At 50.7% G+C, this 15,133-nt stretch overlaps 1 protein-coding gene and 1 pseudogene across 1 annotated transcript; one reads left to right on the top strand and one right to left on the bottom strand.

Moving 5' to 3' along the window:
* Window positions 1–3,876: 3,876 nt before the first annotated feature.
* On the bottom strand, window positions 3,877–9,705 carry PRSS37 (serine protease 37). Its single transcript, XM_007952753.1, has 5 exons — window positions 9,672–9,705; window positions 6,822–6,963; window positions 5,497–5,750; window positions 4,911–5,047; window positions 3,877–4,017 (listed from the first exon to the last, which is right to left on the bottom strand). The coding sequence occupies exons 1-5, from the start codon at window positions 9,703–9,705 to the stop codon at window positions 3,877–3,879; spliced, it is 708 nt and encodes a 235-aa protein (XP_007950944.1).
* A 3,090-nt stretch (window positions 9,706–12,795) lies between these two features.
* LOC103207214 overlaps window positions 12,796–15,133 on the top strand; it is a 15,696-nt pseudogene continuing 13,358 nt past the window's right edge.

The following is a 15,133-nucleotide window of genomic DNA, read 5'->3' as shown; positions in this document are numbered from 1 at the left end:
TGAGATGTTTCAACAAATGGATGCCCTGCTGGAGGCACTCACTTGGGTATGCCAAGAGATTTGGAAGACAGCTACCTGGCCAACTGACTGGAAGAGATACATATTTGTACCCATTCCAAAGAAAGGCCCACAGAATGTGGAAATTATTGAACAATATCATTAATATCATATGCAAGTAAAATCTTACTGAAGATAATTAGAAAACAGTTGCAGCAGTATATTGACAGAGAGCTTCCAGAAATGCAGGCTGGATTCAGAAGAGGTTGTAGAATGAGGGGTATCATTGCTGATGCCAGATGGATCTTAGCTGAAAGCAAATAATACCAGAAGGATGTTTACTTGTGTTTTCTTGACTATGCAACAGCATTCAATTGTGTGGATCACAGCAAATTATGGATAACATTGAGAAGAGTGGGAATTCTGGAACACTTTATTGTACTCATGAGGAACCTTTGCATAGATCAGGAGGCTGTTGTTGGAACAGAACAAGGGGATACTGCATGGTTCAAAATCAAGAAGGGGGTTTCAAGGTTGTTTCCTTTCACCATACTTATTCAATCTGTATGCTGAGCAAATAATCCAAGAAGCTGGATTATATGAAGAAGAACGTGGCATCAGGATTGGACGAAGACTCATTAACTACCTGTGATATGCAGATGACACTTTGCTTGCTGAAAGTGAGAATGACTTGAAGCACTAACTGATGAAGATTGAAGACTACACTTTGTAGTGTGGATTACATCTCCATATAAAGAAAACAAAAATCCTCACAACTGCTCCAATAAACAGCTTCACAGTGGGTGGAGAAAAGATAGAAGTTGTCAAGGATTTCATATTACTTGGTTCTACAATCAACATCAATGGAAGCAGCAGTCAAGACATTAGACAATGTATTGCATTGGGTAAATCTTCTGAAAAGACCTCTTTCAAGTGCTGAAGAACAAAGATATCTCCTTGAAGACTAAAGTGCGCCTAACCCAAGCCATGGTATTTTCAATCACCTTTTATGTATGTGAGAGCTGGAAAATTAATAAGGAAGACTGAAGAAGAGTTGATGCTTTTGAGTTGTGGTGTTGGAGAATGCTAAGAGTACCATAGTCTGCTACAAAGACTAACAACTTTGTCCTGGAAGAAGTGCAGCTGGAAGCGAGAATGGCCCTGAGCTTTGTCACATTGGTGGTCTGGAGCCCGTGTGGGCCTTGTCCTAGGCCCTGAGCTTCATCACCCTCAGTGGTCTGGAGTCACACTGGGTTCAGTTATGTCCTGGCCTTTCCCAGGCCATTGCTTTGCTCACTACCCATCTCCTGAGCTAAAAGTATGCGTGAGCTCGACTCTTCTCTGTAGACGATTTTATTTTCTCCTTTTGAGTCTCATCTGCACAGTCCTCCTGGAACAGAAACTCCACTCAGGCACCTGGTTCTGTGAAAGGCTCGTTCCTTCCTGGTACTGAGTGCTGACCTACAGGTGATGGATGGAGCTAGAGTCTTCTCGCCAAGCCCCCTTATTTCCTGAGTGTCCCTTTCCCACTGACCGAAATCTGCTGCCCTGTTTCTAGTGTGCCAGCCCTTGCCCCTGCCTCACTTCCCAGGGCCATACCTCCTGCACCCAGGGGCTCTCTGGCTTTCAGACTGGCACTCTGATCTCATCTTGATGCCCGTGTGGACCCTCTGGGTTACTGTCACCAGGGATTCTATCTATTTGTTACTTGGATTTGACTCAAAGGCAGTGCTCTTGGGTGCCATTCAGTTGGTTCCAACTCACAGGACAGAGTAGAACTGCCCTGTGGGGTTTCCTAGGCTGTCATCTTTACGGGAGCAGCTTGCTAGGTCTTTTCTTCTGTGGAGAGGCTGTTGGTCAAGCCACTGATCTTTCGGTTAGTGAGTGAGCACTTAACCATTGTGCCACTGGGGCCCCTTTTTACCTCTCTAGTCCCTCCCAGCATCTCTCTATAGTATAAGAATTTTAAAAGGTCTGTAACGAAGACCCCTTGATACTCCAGTCTTGCCCAAATTTGTTGCCATAATTTTTTTTTAATTATTATTAGGATTTGGGTGAAGATTTACAGAGTAAATTCACTTTTCATACAGCAGTTCACATATACTTTGTCTCATGTCATTGACCAAAATTTACAATGCAGCAGCTCCCCTCCCACTTCCTCCCCATGGTTACCTCCTCCCAGTGTCCATCCCTTCATACTCTTCTGCACCCTGAGCTATCTCCCTGTGCATAAGCAGCCCTTCCTTCTCCCATGATTGTTCTCTCCAGGGCGTGTGTCTACTTGAGGTAAATGTTTAACTCACATGCCTGTACTTTGTTTTGTTGCCATATTTTTTAGCATTCCTGCTTGGCAAATTTGCAAGGTGAAACAACTTTTCCTTCCTCAAGAATGTTTCCTGATGTCTCTCACTGGGAACTTGTTGGTTCCCGGCATAAGATGGTTATGAACGCCTTTTGTCTTCACCATTTGCACCTGTACGTCCTCTCTCTGATTCTTCTTCCAGTGGCTCCGTTCCTCTGTGGAGACGATCAGGGACCTCCTGAAGACAGAGCTCTGAGCCGCCGCCCTCTGTCTACCCTCATGAAGTGAGCCTTGCACGGATCTTTGCTTTCCGCAGTCCCAGTTTCTTCCCTCCTCCACACAGTCCTCCTTTCTTTTCAAGCTTAAACACCATTTGGACCAGTTGTCCCTGAAAAATCTTTTCATCAATGCTTGACTCTGAATGTTTCTTTAATATGCAAAATTTATTTACAGAACTTGAATAGGAATCAACCACATTTTCAACAAATGCTCTATTGAAATTATGAAATTTTAAGCAATCTTCCCTGAGCATTAGCCAACCGCACCGTATTTTAAACACTTGATGTGTTTTTTCCCTAAGTAACTAACCAAAGGCGGATGCCTCATTTCCTTTCTGCTGCTTCCTAGGTAGCCTGGACTCGTGTCTGCTCTCTCCTGCACATACAGAGGGAACATTGGCGCGGCTGTGGGGAACGGTCTCTCCGGCAGACACAGGGAGGGAGTGGAGAGCTGTTCTGTGTCTGTCGTCTAAACAGAGCAACAGTCTGTCTCCCTTGTTGCCTGTCTGTGCTGGCTTTCTTTCCTTTTGGGGGAAGAAATCATCTTTAAACTTTTCCACTCAGTCTTAATGGATTGCTTAACTCAGTCCTCTGTGAACTGGTACTTTCTAGTCAGTTCTTCCCTTAGTAACTGCCTCAGGGTCAGAAAAGCGCACATTCTGATAGCCCTCAGGCGAATCAACCTAAATGGTAAACTCCTTTCCAAGCACTGTTCTTTGTTTGACCTTGAGCATTCCTCCCGACATCTCCAGCAACCTTACAATGGTTGTTGGCACGAAGGTAGGAGGGCTGTCTGGGCTCTGGGCCTTTGGCCTCCTGCTCCATCTCAGGCGAGCGCTCACTGGCCTTTGCCGGAGATCAGGGAGCTCACACTGCGCAGGATGCATCATGCTTACTGCCCTTTGGAGGCAGGAGAGTGGTGGGGACGGAGCCATCATCTGCTCCCTGGCTCCCTCCACGCTGAAGCCAGGAGCAGGTTGGAAGCTGACGCTCGGGTTCCAGCCAGGCCTGATTGCCACCAGCTCTGCCAGCCTCACTGCACTCATCTGTGAGAAGGCATGGGACCTCTCACGAGCCCTGGGGCCCCGAGCGTGCCTGCAGCCCAGCAGAGTGCAGTCCGTGCTCGCATCACTTCAGCCCACTCTAGTCTCTCAGAGGGAGTGAGACTTGGGCAGAGACACAGAGGGACACAGACAATAGGGCGAGCCCAGCACGGGACTTCTGGGTGGCGATTTTATTGTGAGTTTGGGTGTGCCGTGTGGGCAGTGGCAGAGCCAGGGTGCTGAGGGAGTGGCAGTGTCACTTGTCTCTGGTGACACTCTCGATCCAGGACACGTACTTGTAGACGTTGGTGTAGATGCCGACGTCGCCCCCCATGAAGTGGCCGACCTCGATGCCCTGCAGCTTGTTTTTGCAGATGACAGTAGCCACGGCCACCTCCTACTGAGATCATGGCATGGGTCAGAGCCTGTCCTCAGGAGCTGGACCCTGAGCTCGGCCCAGGGCAGTGCGGTGGGGCTGGGTCCTGAGGAGGCACTGAGGTGTCACTGAGTGACACGGGAGTTCTCGCGAGGCCTGGAGAAAGTCAGAGGAGAAGCCTCTCAAGAACTCCCGGGTCACACGAGGGGGTGGACAGTGGGAACCTGGACCCATGAAGTTACCATCATCCAGCCCTATCATAGCCATCCCTCTGTCCCCCTCAAATGTGGGACATCCTGGCAGCAGAGAAGAAGAGAGAGCACAAGGGCAGGGGTGGGGGCTGTGGGGCTGCGAAGCAGGAAGAACTCATTGGTGCAGACACAGAAGACATAGATGTCCCCTGAAGGCATTTCCTAAGGGGAGGGGGCTTCTCGTGTCCTTCCTGCTAAGGCTTAGTAAGGAGCTGTGCTCGGCAGATGGTAAGACAAGAGGGTGCACACACAGAAGGAAACAGCATGGCCTGTGGCAGCTGCTGTTGACGGACACCAAGCCAACCCCACAGAGGCAAAGCAAGTGGACTTCAGTGGGGGCCGGCTGTTTGCAGTAGTGAAAACTTGGACTTTTTTAAAGCAGTGCCCAGCTTGCCCAACTTCATTTGCCACTGTGAGGATCAGCAGGTCTACTCTTTCACCCAGGGTCCCCATGAGTTGTCCGGACAACAAGGAATGACCATACTCCGTGGGGGGCGCTGTTACCAAGGAACAACAAGCAGCTGCAGCACCCTCACAGCCTCCCTAGTCATGGAGGGCAGGCCTCTCCAGATGGCTTTCTCTTCCGTTTCTTCAGCTACCTCCTCATTAAATAGTTCCCTGGATGCACAAGCCCCTTAAAGTGGGGTGTAGAGAGAAGATTACCCCAAAAATGCGGGCGAACACCTTCACGAACTTGATGCACAGTGAGTTCCTGTGGCGCTGGCCCTGCTCTGTCTTCTGGCACTCCTTGTCCGTCATCACTGGGGCCTCCAGGCTCTGCCGCAGGTCAGGGTGCCTGCCTGGGGGGATGGCACCGGAGGCCTGGGCTCAGCTGTCCTGTACAGCCTGCCCCCCAGCCTCACGATGCTCTCCATGTGAACACAAGGGACAGAGAAGGGGTGACCACAGACACATCTGAGGGGGCACGGCCCAAGAGGCAGGGCAGAGGTTTCTTTTTCCAGGGTCTGTCTGGGAGGAGGACGGGGTGCCCCCTCTCACGAGTTTTCTATGCTCTCAGAGCTGCACGCTCCAGGGAAGTGGGGCACGGCCCCCCCATGTGGAGTGGCCCCTGATGGCCAGACCCGAGGGTGAGGCGGCAGGGCTATCTGGCCTGGAGAAGGGGATGGCATGGCCTTTGGACAGAAGGCCTGGGACAGTCCCCATGCTCCCCACTGCACAGCCGTGTGCGTGTGCGTGTGACCCTGGGCTGGGAGAGCCAGGGCCCGCGCCTCGGAGGCCGCTCACTCACCACTGTTGTCGTAGCTCCAGTCCAGCCCCGCAAGCAGGCACATGGTGCCGGGCCGCACGTTGCTGGTGGCCAGGGGCAGAGGCTGGACCTTCTGGTTGAAGGTGGCCGGCTTGGCCAGCTTGATGAGCATGAGATCGTCCTGGGGGTTGGTGTGGTTGTAGTTCCAATACCGAACGATCTGGATGGGGTTGATCACCTGCTCTGTCCCATCTCTGACCCTGACCCTCAGGTTTCCCAGCATCACTTTCAGATTTCTGGAGGGAGAAGGGCTAGAGGTCACTGTCATCGTCGTCATCGTCGTCAGCCTTGTTATAGCTAAGGAGTGGAGTGGTACAATGTGCCAGGTGCCAGGTCAAGTGCTTTAGCCGCTCCTCTCCTTCAAGACTCTGTGAGCCTACTGGGTGGGTGCTGTTTCTCTCCCCATTTTCCAGATGGAGCCCCGGGGGCCCGTTAGTACCCAGGGCAGTGGAGCTGTTGATCCGAGTGAGAGGAGAATGCTGCCTGGCAGAGATAGTTTCTCTCCCTGCTCTATCTGTGCCAGCTTGTCCTAGGGGGAGGCAGGGGGACAGGTGACCAGGCACAGAAATCTGGCCTCTCACCAGAGTTACTCACACCCAACCCCAATGGCTGGGTGCCTTTGCAGGGGACACACGAGACTCAGTCATGAGCTCACTTGTCTTCTGGGTTTCCACTGGGTGGTGGCCAATGGGAAGCCCCAGAAGGAAGCTGCAGGGAGGAGAGCAGAATCTTCAGGGTGGCCACAGTGGGGTCCCCTGTGCCCAGCGTGCGTCTCTAGGCAGTTCCTGCTCTCTCCCTGGAGCCACACTCTCCTCTTGCTCTAGAGGTCCAGGGTGGCACCTCTTATCTTCCTGACACCAACCCTGGGTTGCCACACTCTTCTGTTCTCACTGTAACATCCCCGTCTCTCTGTAAACAGTGCCCTCCTTGCGTGCTCCTCAAGGCAACCAGTTTGAGGACACTGTCAGCTTCCTGCTGGGACCCTACTTGATACAAAGTGTTTATATTGCCAGTGACAAACTTGAAAACACTGATGGCAGATGACGCATGGTGGGTACACCAGAGTCCCAACAGGGAGGACACCGCTGGCATTCCAGTGGAGGTTTTCTGGGTGGGCCCTGTCCAGCAGCACCTGTGCCCAACCTCTCTCCATTGGTTGCCAGAAGCACCATCCCCACCCCCCAGTGTGACAATCAAAAACGTTGTCTTCCAACACTGCCAAATGTCCCCTGGGGGAAATGGCCCATTTGAGGGCCACTGAGGTAGAAGGAACAGTAGCTGCTTTGGGCTGGGGTGCCACCACTCACGGTAAGTAGCAGTGAGCTGGGGCCAGCACCCAGCTACTTTGGATGAGGACCCCCACACAGGGGTTGAAGTGAGACTTGAGGTACACCAAATAGGGGGCGGGGTCTTCCTTCTGCACCAACGAGTGAGCAGGGAAAAATGTACCTGGGAAAATAATTAATATTTTTAGCACATAACACAGTCTTAGAACAAACGAAGCTATCATTAGTTTTCTTGGGTGATTTTGAAGACCGTCATCCATCGGCCAAGAATGCAAACCTGTTTGGCATTTGTTTCATTACATTAATGAAAATGTAAAGTAAAGTGACATACCGTTTTATCTAATATTTATAGTAATCATTTTTGTTTAAAATTTGTAATGTTCAATCCAAGAAAGAGTGTGAGACGGACTCGTTCACTGCAGGAATGTCATCGATCCCAGTGGTCCTTCTTGAAAAGCAACTTAGGACTTGACATCAGGATTGTCAATTGATTATCTAATTAATGAACCTGATGGTTGATGAACTGTAACCTAATAATTCCAATCCCAAGAACCCATTCTAAAGACACAATCTGATGCTCACAGAGATTCTGAACGACACACTCAGTAGAACATCAAGGAAGCTCACTGAGCCCTGGGAACAGTTGAGTCCATGCCGAAACGTTGGACTTCAGCATTACAGACTGCATGGACACAGGGAGCACTGTCGTTACCCAAGTCTGATCCATAAGGAACATTAAATAACACAGGAACTATTGATGATAGAACTTAAAATACTAATAATAAAAATGTACATATAAAATATTTTCACCCCGTTTTTTAAAAAAGCAAACAAAAAATAAGCCATAGAATTGCAGCTTATTTTTCATTTGCTTTTTTCTTAAAGCAATTGGGTTAAAGTATTATATGTACATTTTATTATCTAATATTATATGTACATATTTTATTATATAGCTATAGTGCGTTTCTATGGCTTATTTTTTATTTGAGTGTATCTATCTCTCTGGATCTGCTGGAAGTTGATACATAAGTAAATGCAGACAAATATATTAAAAAAATTAATAGTATAATTATAATTATTCCATTATAAAAATTATTTAATAATATGTATAATTATAATGATTTAATGCCCTCTATAAAATTGTTTAATATTTTATATAATTATAATTATTTATCTGTAACTATTTAATATTATATAATTATAATTATTGCATTATATACACATACATTATTTAATGAGATATATAATTATAACTGTTTCAGTGCCCCTCTCTAAAGCCAGGAAGTAAATGCTACTGCAGGACTAGCGCACACTAACTCAGTTGGAGGCATGTGGGTGATGTTTATCTTTTTTTACTTTGTGGTATTTCTGGATTTCTAATGTTGTTGTTGTTGTTATGTGCCGTCGAGTCGGCCCCGACTCATAGCGGCCCCTCCTTGGGTTTCCGAGGCAGTATCTCTACGGAAGAAGATTGCCCAACCTTCCTTCCGAGGAGTGGCTGGTGGGTTTGAACCGCCAGCCTTCTGGTTAGCAGTCAAGTGCCTTAGGCACTACACTGCCAGAGCTCCTGGATTTTTAATAGAGGCATGTAATGTTACAGTAAATGAATTACTTGAACACCACCTCCAGCGGAAAGGAAGGCAGGCCGTTTCCGGTGTTGGAATCACACGTCACTCCTGTGTGGCTGCCGGGAAGCCCTGCCACTCCTCCCTGTGCCCGGGCCTGCACCCCACCTGCTCTTGTGGTCACAGACACCCCACGGGGAAATGGCGCCTGTGTAACAAGGGGCGGGCGGTGGAGGCTCTGAGGTCCAGTTGTTGCCTTGCGGGCCGGAGAGCTGGGCTGCGGTGTGGCCGGCACAGCCCCTCTGTCCGTGGAGGCTGCGTTCCTGGGAAGCGCAGCAGGTTTCAGTGGAGCTTACCCACTAAGAGGGAGTGGCAAGAAAGGCCTGGGGACCTACTTGCAACAAGGATCCAGTGAGAGCCCTTGAGGCACAGCCGTCGGAGCAAACAGCTCACGGGCTGGCGCTGGCCCGGGCACCATTTCGTTCCGTGGTGGTGCGTTCTCGGGGCCCACTCGAGGGCGGCTCATAACAGCATTGATAAGGGCAAGAGCTAGCGCCTGTCTCTGGGCACTGACTCGGCCCAGGCACTGATCTCACCCAGACTGTGGGGTTTCCTGTGGGTTTGTTTCATCTTCATAACAACACTGCTGTTGTTGGTGGTGCCTTGAGTCCATGCCAACTCAGGGCAACCCCATGGGACAGAGTAGAGCCACCCTATAGGGTTTTCTAGGCTGTAATCTTGACGGCACATAACAACAACAGCAACAACAACAATCTTTATAGGAGCAGGTCTCCAGGTCAGTGAGGTACTCATGTTCCTGTTTTGACTGGAAGTTCGGATGAGTTACACCCTTGAGATTTGATGCCCCCCAGGCAGGCGGAGGGGTGGGAAGTGCCAACAGCTCCTGCCGTTGTGAGCAGGTCGGGGCAGATGGGCCCACTTTCTCCACCCTCTGCATTTGGAGTCTCTAAACTTTGGGGAACGGGAACATCAGGTCACAATGAATTCTCTGTCCTTGTGGCCACATAGGGACCTGCCCGGAGAGCGAGGAGGCTGCATTTTGGATCAACACACAGCTGGGCACTCTCCCAGGCCTGTGCCACGACCCTCCCGGTAGTTTAGCATTGGCAGGGTGGGCTCACCCACCCCACCTGCACGCCTTTGATGGGGTCTAAGAAAGGGGACCTTTGCATCTGACAGTGTCCTTGTCTCTCCTTCCCCCTTCCACCTCTCCCCTGCCCCTCACCTGCTGCTTGCTACATTACCTGTGTCTTACAGGAGGGAGGAGAAGGTCATGGGTACGTACCAGCAAGAACCCCTACAAAGAAGATGAGTTCCATGGCAGTCCAGGTCTTGCCCTGAGAAATGGAAGAAGATCAGCTGGGCAGGGCCTCAGCCGGGCTCCTCAGCAGTGTCGTGGAATCCGTGGGCACTTTGGTGCGGGGCACTGGTGGGACTGGAAGGCCCTGGGCTGGCAGGGCAGGGAGAGGCCGCCGTGGACAGACAGAAGCCTTTCTGCCCTAGCCTGCCTCCGGGGAGGGGAGGGGCTGGGCCTCTGTCCTACGGGCCTGGGGGCTGGGGTGAGGAGAAGCCTAGCCCCTTCACTGCCTGGCTGCAGGACCCTCCACGCTGCCCCCTAATCTCATCAGCCTGAAAGTAGGTAAAGAGACCTCGAGGCTTAGGCCCTCTTCCCCAGAGTTCCCAAGGCTAGGGTTGTGGGAACAAGAGTCCCCACCTTAGCACAAGGCAACTGTGTCCCTTTTGGGTTTGCTCGGAGCACTTATCCTCCCCTGAAGCCCCTCCTGTCTTTGTTACACTGGCTCACCTGTCCTTGATCACTATGTCATCACCCCTGGGCCTCTGCTGGCCTGGCCAGCAGCTCTGAGTGATGGAGAGTGGCCAAGACAAGTGTCACAGAGCCGCTATCTGGGCGGAGGGGGATGCTTACAGATCTGGGAGCTGTGTGTTCTGGTGGCAGCCCTGGAGCCAGTGTCCCGAAACCCTGTCACCGCACTTGCAGATTCCTCAGGCAGCGATGTCCAGGGCAGGGCGAAGCACCAAGCTCGTGCTGGAGCCTTCCTGAGCCGAGTAGGCTCTCCTCACCGTGTCAGTGTGACTTTGCTGTGGGCTCGGCTGCGGTGTAACCTAATCATACGTTGTGTCCCTGTAGCCCTGCACGTTTCCTAAACCCATTATCTCATCAGGTCTCAGGACAACCTGAGAGGGCTTGCCCCACACCCACCCCTGGTGGAAAGAGTTGGATCTTGTTGTGAGCACCCACTGCCCTCCCATTGCGTCCTCTCAGCTCCTGTGCCTCAACCGGGGTTCACTGGCTTGTAGACCACGCAGCCCCTCATGCAGGGCCCTCAGTGTGGAATAAAGAGGAGAAATGGCAGGGCTCCCCTGAGCCAGGCCGAAAACATAGGGGAGCGTTGGGGAGTAGATCTGGCCAAGGACATGCACTTGGGGTCTGAAGGTGGGGCAGGACTGGGGAAGGTCTCTGGTGGTGGTGGGATTGGTTATGACAGGTAAAAAGTCAAGAAAAATCTATCTAACCACGAGGCTGTTTTTTTTCTAGATCTTTTGGGCCAGTTACAAGCCAGGAAGGGAGCTTGAGGGCCTGGCTTGTGAGTGTGGGAAGCAGGACCATGTCTGGGACAAGACCTCCGAAGACAACAGATTTTTCTGAGGGAGGTTGGCCCTAAGGACTCCTGCCTGTCTTTCAAAATGGGTTCCGAATTGGCCCTCCAGCCCAGACCACCAGTCCCACAAGTACAACCCCCTCAGGGAAACCACTGTTTGTATCTCCTGAGACCCTTGAAACATAGTCTGGCACCTTTAAACCCTTCTCCAGCCTTTCAAATGTCTTCCTTCCTTGGGAAATGACTCTCCCTTCCCCTAGTGTACATCTCTCTCTTCCTTGCCACTCCCCTTGTCAACCCAACGATCATGCTCCTTCCAGAAGCCTCGTGAATCCACCACAGCTTTCCAGCCTCACTCTGGTCATCCCAATCCAGCCGCCAGAGAGTTTCATCTGAATGAAGATGGACGCCTCTCTACAAAGGCTCAGTCTGCCATGTTTCCTTCCCTTCAGAGCCATTTCTTTCTGCAATGTAGGTGGGGCTGACTCGCCCACTTAAAACTCTCCAGTAGTTTCCTGTTGCCTCAGAACAAGGCCAGATCCCTGGCGTGATGTGGGGGCCTCCCTGGACCCCCATTTTATGCCATCTTTACCCTTCATCCCCCTTCACACCCAGACACGGCGAGACCCTGCAAGAGTGGGTTCGGTTTCAATACTGATGAAGTCTCATGTGTCTTGTAGCCTTTGTGTCACAGCCTTTAGCTTTTCAATTCTAGTTTCCCTTTTGCTCCTTTTCTTAGTATATTGCTATCTCATGTGGGCATTTTATTTGAAACTGCTTCTCTTTGAAAAAAGAGTTTTACAGCCCTGTGGATGGATCCAGGTGTGATACTCAGCATTTCCCCATGCATCTGCAATTGTCTTGTTCTTAACTTCTTCATCCATTATTGTCTTTATAGATTCCATGTGTGTATGTGTCCATCTGTTTCCAACCTCATTCCACAGCACTTGTCTGATTTATAGAGACTCTGAGTGTATTATCATATTGTTCTCACCATCCCAGTTGATTTTCTATTTAGCTATTATCATTGATACGTTTCACCACCCAAGTTCAGTTTTTGGTCACACTTAGTGATGAGTGAAAGGCAGCTACCGAGGGCGGGAGGAGAGTCAGAGAGCACAGTGTGGAGGTGGGGACAGATTCAGGATTCTCTCTGACAAGGACTCCTAGTGTGGTGGGGACTTTCATGCACATGGTGTCTGTTGCTATGGGCTGTGATGCAGCTCTGAGGAGGAGGTTGCTGAGTGTGACATTCACAAAGGAGAGAGGTCAAGGGGTGGGTCACTGATGCATTGTCAGAGCAGGGCAGGCAGGAGAGGGAACCATGGGATGGGCTCTTGGTCACACAGCATAGAGAAGGGACTAGTGAAGGGAGGGGAAGAGCTGGTGAAGGTACCTGGAATGAGCTTGGACTCCAAAGAAGCAATTCCGTGGAAGATCTGTTTGGCTCCCACTTGGAATTCTTTGTCTAGATGAGGTGGACAAGGTGCAGGTTCCTGGACTGATTTTGTCATAGGGCAGGTTTCACAACACTGAGGTTTCCGTGCCCACTGACAGAAAGGTGGACAGCTGTGTGATGGGTGACTCCTCTGTGGTACCAAGGATCAGGATATTCAAACTGAATCCCTGGAAGGAGAGACCTCAAGATGACAGGCTTTTCTAGAATCCACACTCCCACTTCTGCCACCTACATCTCTCCCTGCTGTTCAGATTCCCAGGCAGGACAGAGGACCTGTCCATGCGAGTTCTCTTGGTAGTCTTATTCTCACGACAGGACTCAGGATCAACATGAAGTGTGTCCTCCTCTAGCCTTGCTGATGGTGACTGATGAGTGGCCAGTGACATCTCTGTCAAGTTGCTCAGGACTGTACTGTGGTGTGAGGCTGTGGAGCTGTTGGAGAGGGTGGGCAGCGGGACCAGGAGCATGGAAGTTTGGGCAATAGGTGCAGTTAGTTCCAGGACTCAGAGCTGAGACCTTTAGTTCTGGGCTCAACACCTGGTCTCATGTTTGCTGAGGTTCCTGGGCTGGAGTGTGGAAGCTGGAGGGAGGCTGGAGGTGGAGGTGGAGCCCTGGTGGGGTGTGGGAATTCACAAAAGACGTAAAGAGCAGAAGCAACAGGTATTCTGCTATAAGGTCCAAGAGAAGAAGGTAGATTTTCCTCTGTGGGCTTCGAAACAGTACACCACCACCATCCCCGCCATTCTAACCACTGCCTCCACCGCCACCACCATTGTAAGGCTAACACTTACAAAACACCAGGCAATGCTAGGAATGTGTTCCACATTTTAACTCACTGAATTCTCATGGCAACCTGGTGGGGTAAGTATTATTATTTTCCCCAGTTTATGGATGAAGAAACGGAGTACTTCAGTACCTCGCCCATAGTGAAATTAATACAAACCCATGCGAGGTGGTTCTCAGCCTCGTCATTTTGGGGTCATGGAGGGGGTCTGTCTGTCTTCTGAGCATAGCTCCATGTGTTTTGGAGCCCATGGTTCTAACTGCAGAAGAATGTTCTTGGCACTACATTAGTGAAGGTGGGAACTTCCTGAATACGCAGCATTGACGTGTCATCACTCTTCTGGTAGTTACATTCATTAACCCCTTCCATTCTCAGCAACCCTGGGAGGGAAGGCTGTTATGACCTCAGTGTGCACACAGGGAATTCAGATGTGGGATCTGTTTCCACTTGCCCAAGGTGGTGCTACTAGGAAGGAAGAGGTGGGACTTTAATCCAGGCCCCCATCTATAGAGCTCATCTCTGCGGTCTCTCCTCATGGCAGCTCACGCAGGTAGAAGTGGCATTGTGTCTGATGCCTTTCTGTTGGAGTCCTGATGTCCAGTCTCAGAGAGTCTCTGCCTTTTACAAGTAGGAAAAAGTCTGGGAGCTACAGGAAAGGCTGCCTGGCTGTGACGGGGTGGAGCCCAGAGCCCTTAGCTTCTGGGAGATTGGAACTGAGCTCAGCACCCTGGACAGCTTCAGACAGGCAGGAGAAGCAGGGGCCAGAGAAGGGGTGCAGGTGTGGGATGTGGAAACAGTAGACTAGGGTCAGGATTGTAGAACCAACCACTGTTCCAAAGGGGTGGGACCTTCTGTGAGTTTCCTAACACCACCTCCCTTATCTGTGAGGTAATGTAACACTTATCCACCCCACAGTTTGTGTGTGTATATGAAAACTAAATAAATCATAAAAACTCCCAAGTATGGAAAGTGCTTAGTACAGTACTTAGCTTATAGTAGAGGCTAGGTGCTCAGTGAGCCCCAGTGGCACAGTGGTTAAAATGTATGGCTGCTAACTGAAAGGTTGGTGGTTTGAATCCACCAGCCACTCTGTGGGAGAAAGATGAGGCACTCTGTTTCCATGAAGATTGACAGCCTTGGAAACCCCATGGGGCAGTTCTACTCTGCCCTCCAGGGGCGCTGTGTGTTGTAATCAACTGGACAGCAGTGGGTTTGGTTTGTGTTTTCAGGTGCTCTGTAAATGGTAAATATAGATACTGTCTAACACTGGAAACCCAGCCAGCCAGCCAGCCAACCAACCAAAGCCTTCAAGTTGATTGATGCGGTTGCGTGAATCTCGGAGTAGAACCATGCTCTGTGTCAGTGGCTGTGACCTTCAGAAGTAGATCATCAGGCTTTCTTCTGAGATGGACTGGGGCCTTTGCTGGTAGCTGTCTGGCCCTGGGGTCCTGGACCTGTCTCCTCCTGGTTCCCCTTGCTCTGCTCAGGTTTATCCCTTGACTCCCCTCTGGGTTCCAGGTGTTGCTTCATTTGCCCATGAAGACCTGGGTGGTTAAGTCCTCTTCTCTACCTGCTGTACCTCAATTCTAGTTACCAGCCCTGTGCGGGCACTCTGATAGCCCCCAGTGGATGGTGACGGCTGCTCACCGCTTCTTACTGTAAGCGAGGGGCTCCCAAACTAGCCTGCAACATTCGCTGTGGGTGTCCCATACAACCTGTGCTGGCCAGGGAGCCCTAGGGACTTGACCTTGAAGGACAGCTCAGCTTCGCACACCCACACTTAAGGAACATCCCACTTTTAAAAGCACTAGTAAGGAAAAACTATTAGGATAGAATGGGGTGTCTTACCTACATGAGGAACTAGCCCCAAGACCGGTTTCTCT

Source organism: Orycteropus afer, unplaced genomic scaffold, assembly GCF_000298275.1.
Source record: "Orycteropus afer afer isolate SDZICR_OR568_19922 unplaced genomic scaffold, OryAfe1.0 scaffold00358, whole genome shotgun sequence".
Lineage (NCBI taxonomy): Eukaryota > Metazoa > Chordata > Mammalia > Tubulidentata > Orycteropodidae > Orycteropus > Orycteropus afer.
The sequence above is the reverse complement of the archived record's forward strand: the minus strand, read 5'-3'. Positions and strand labels throughout refer to the sequence as shown.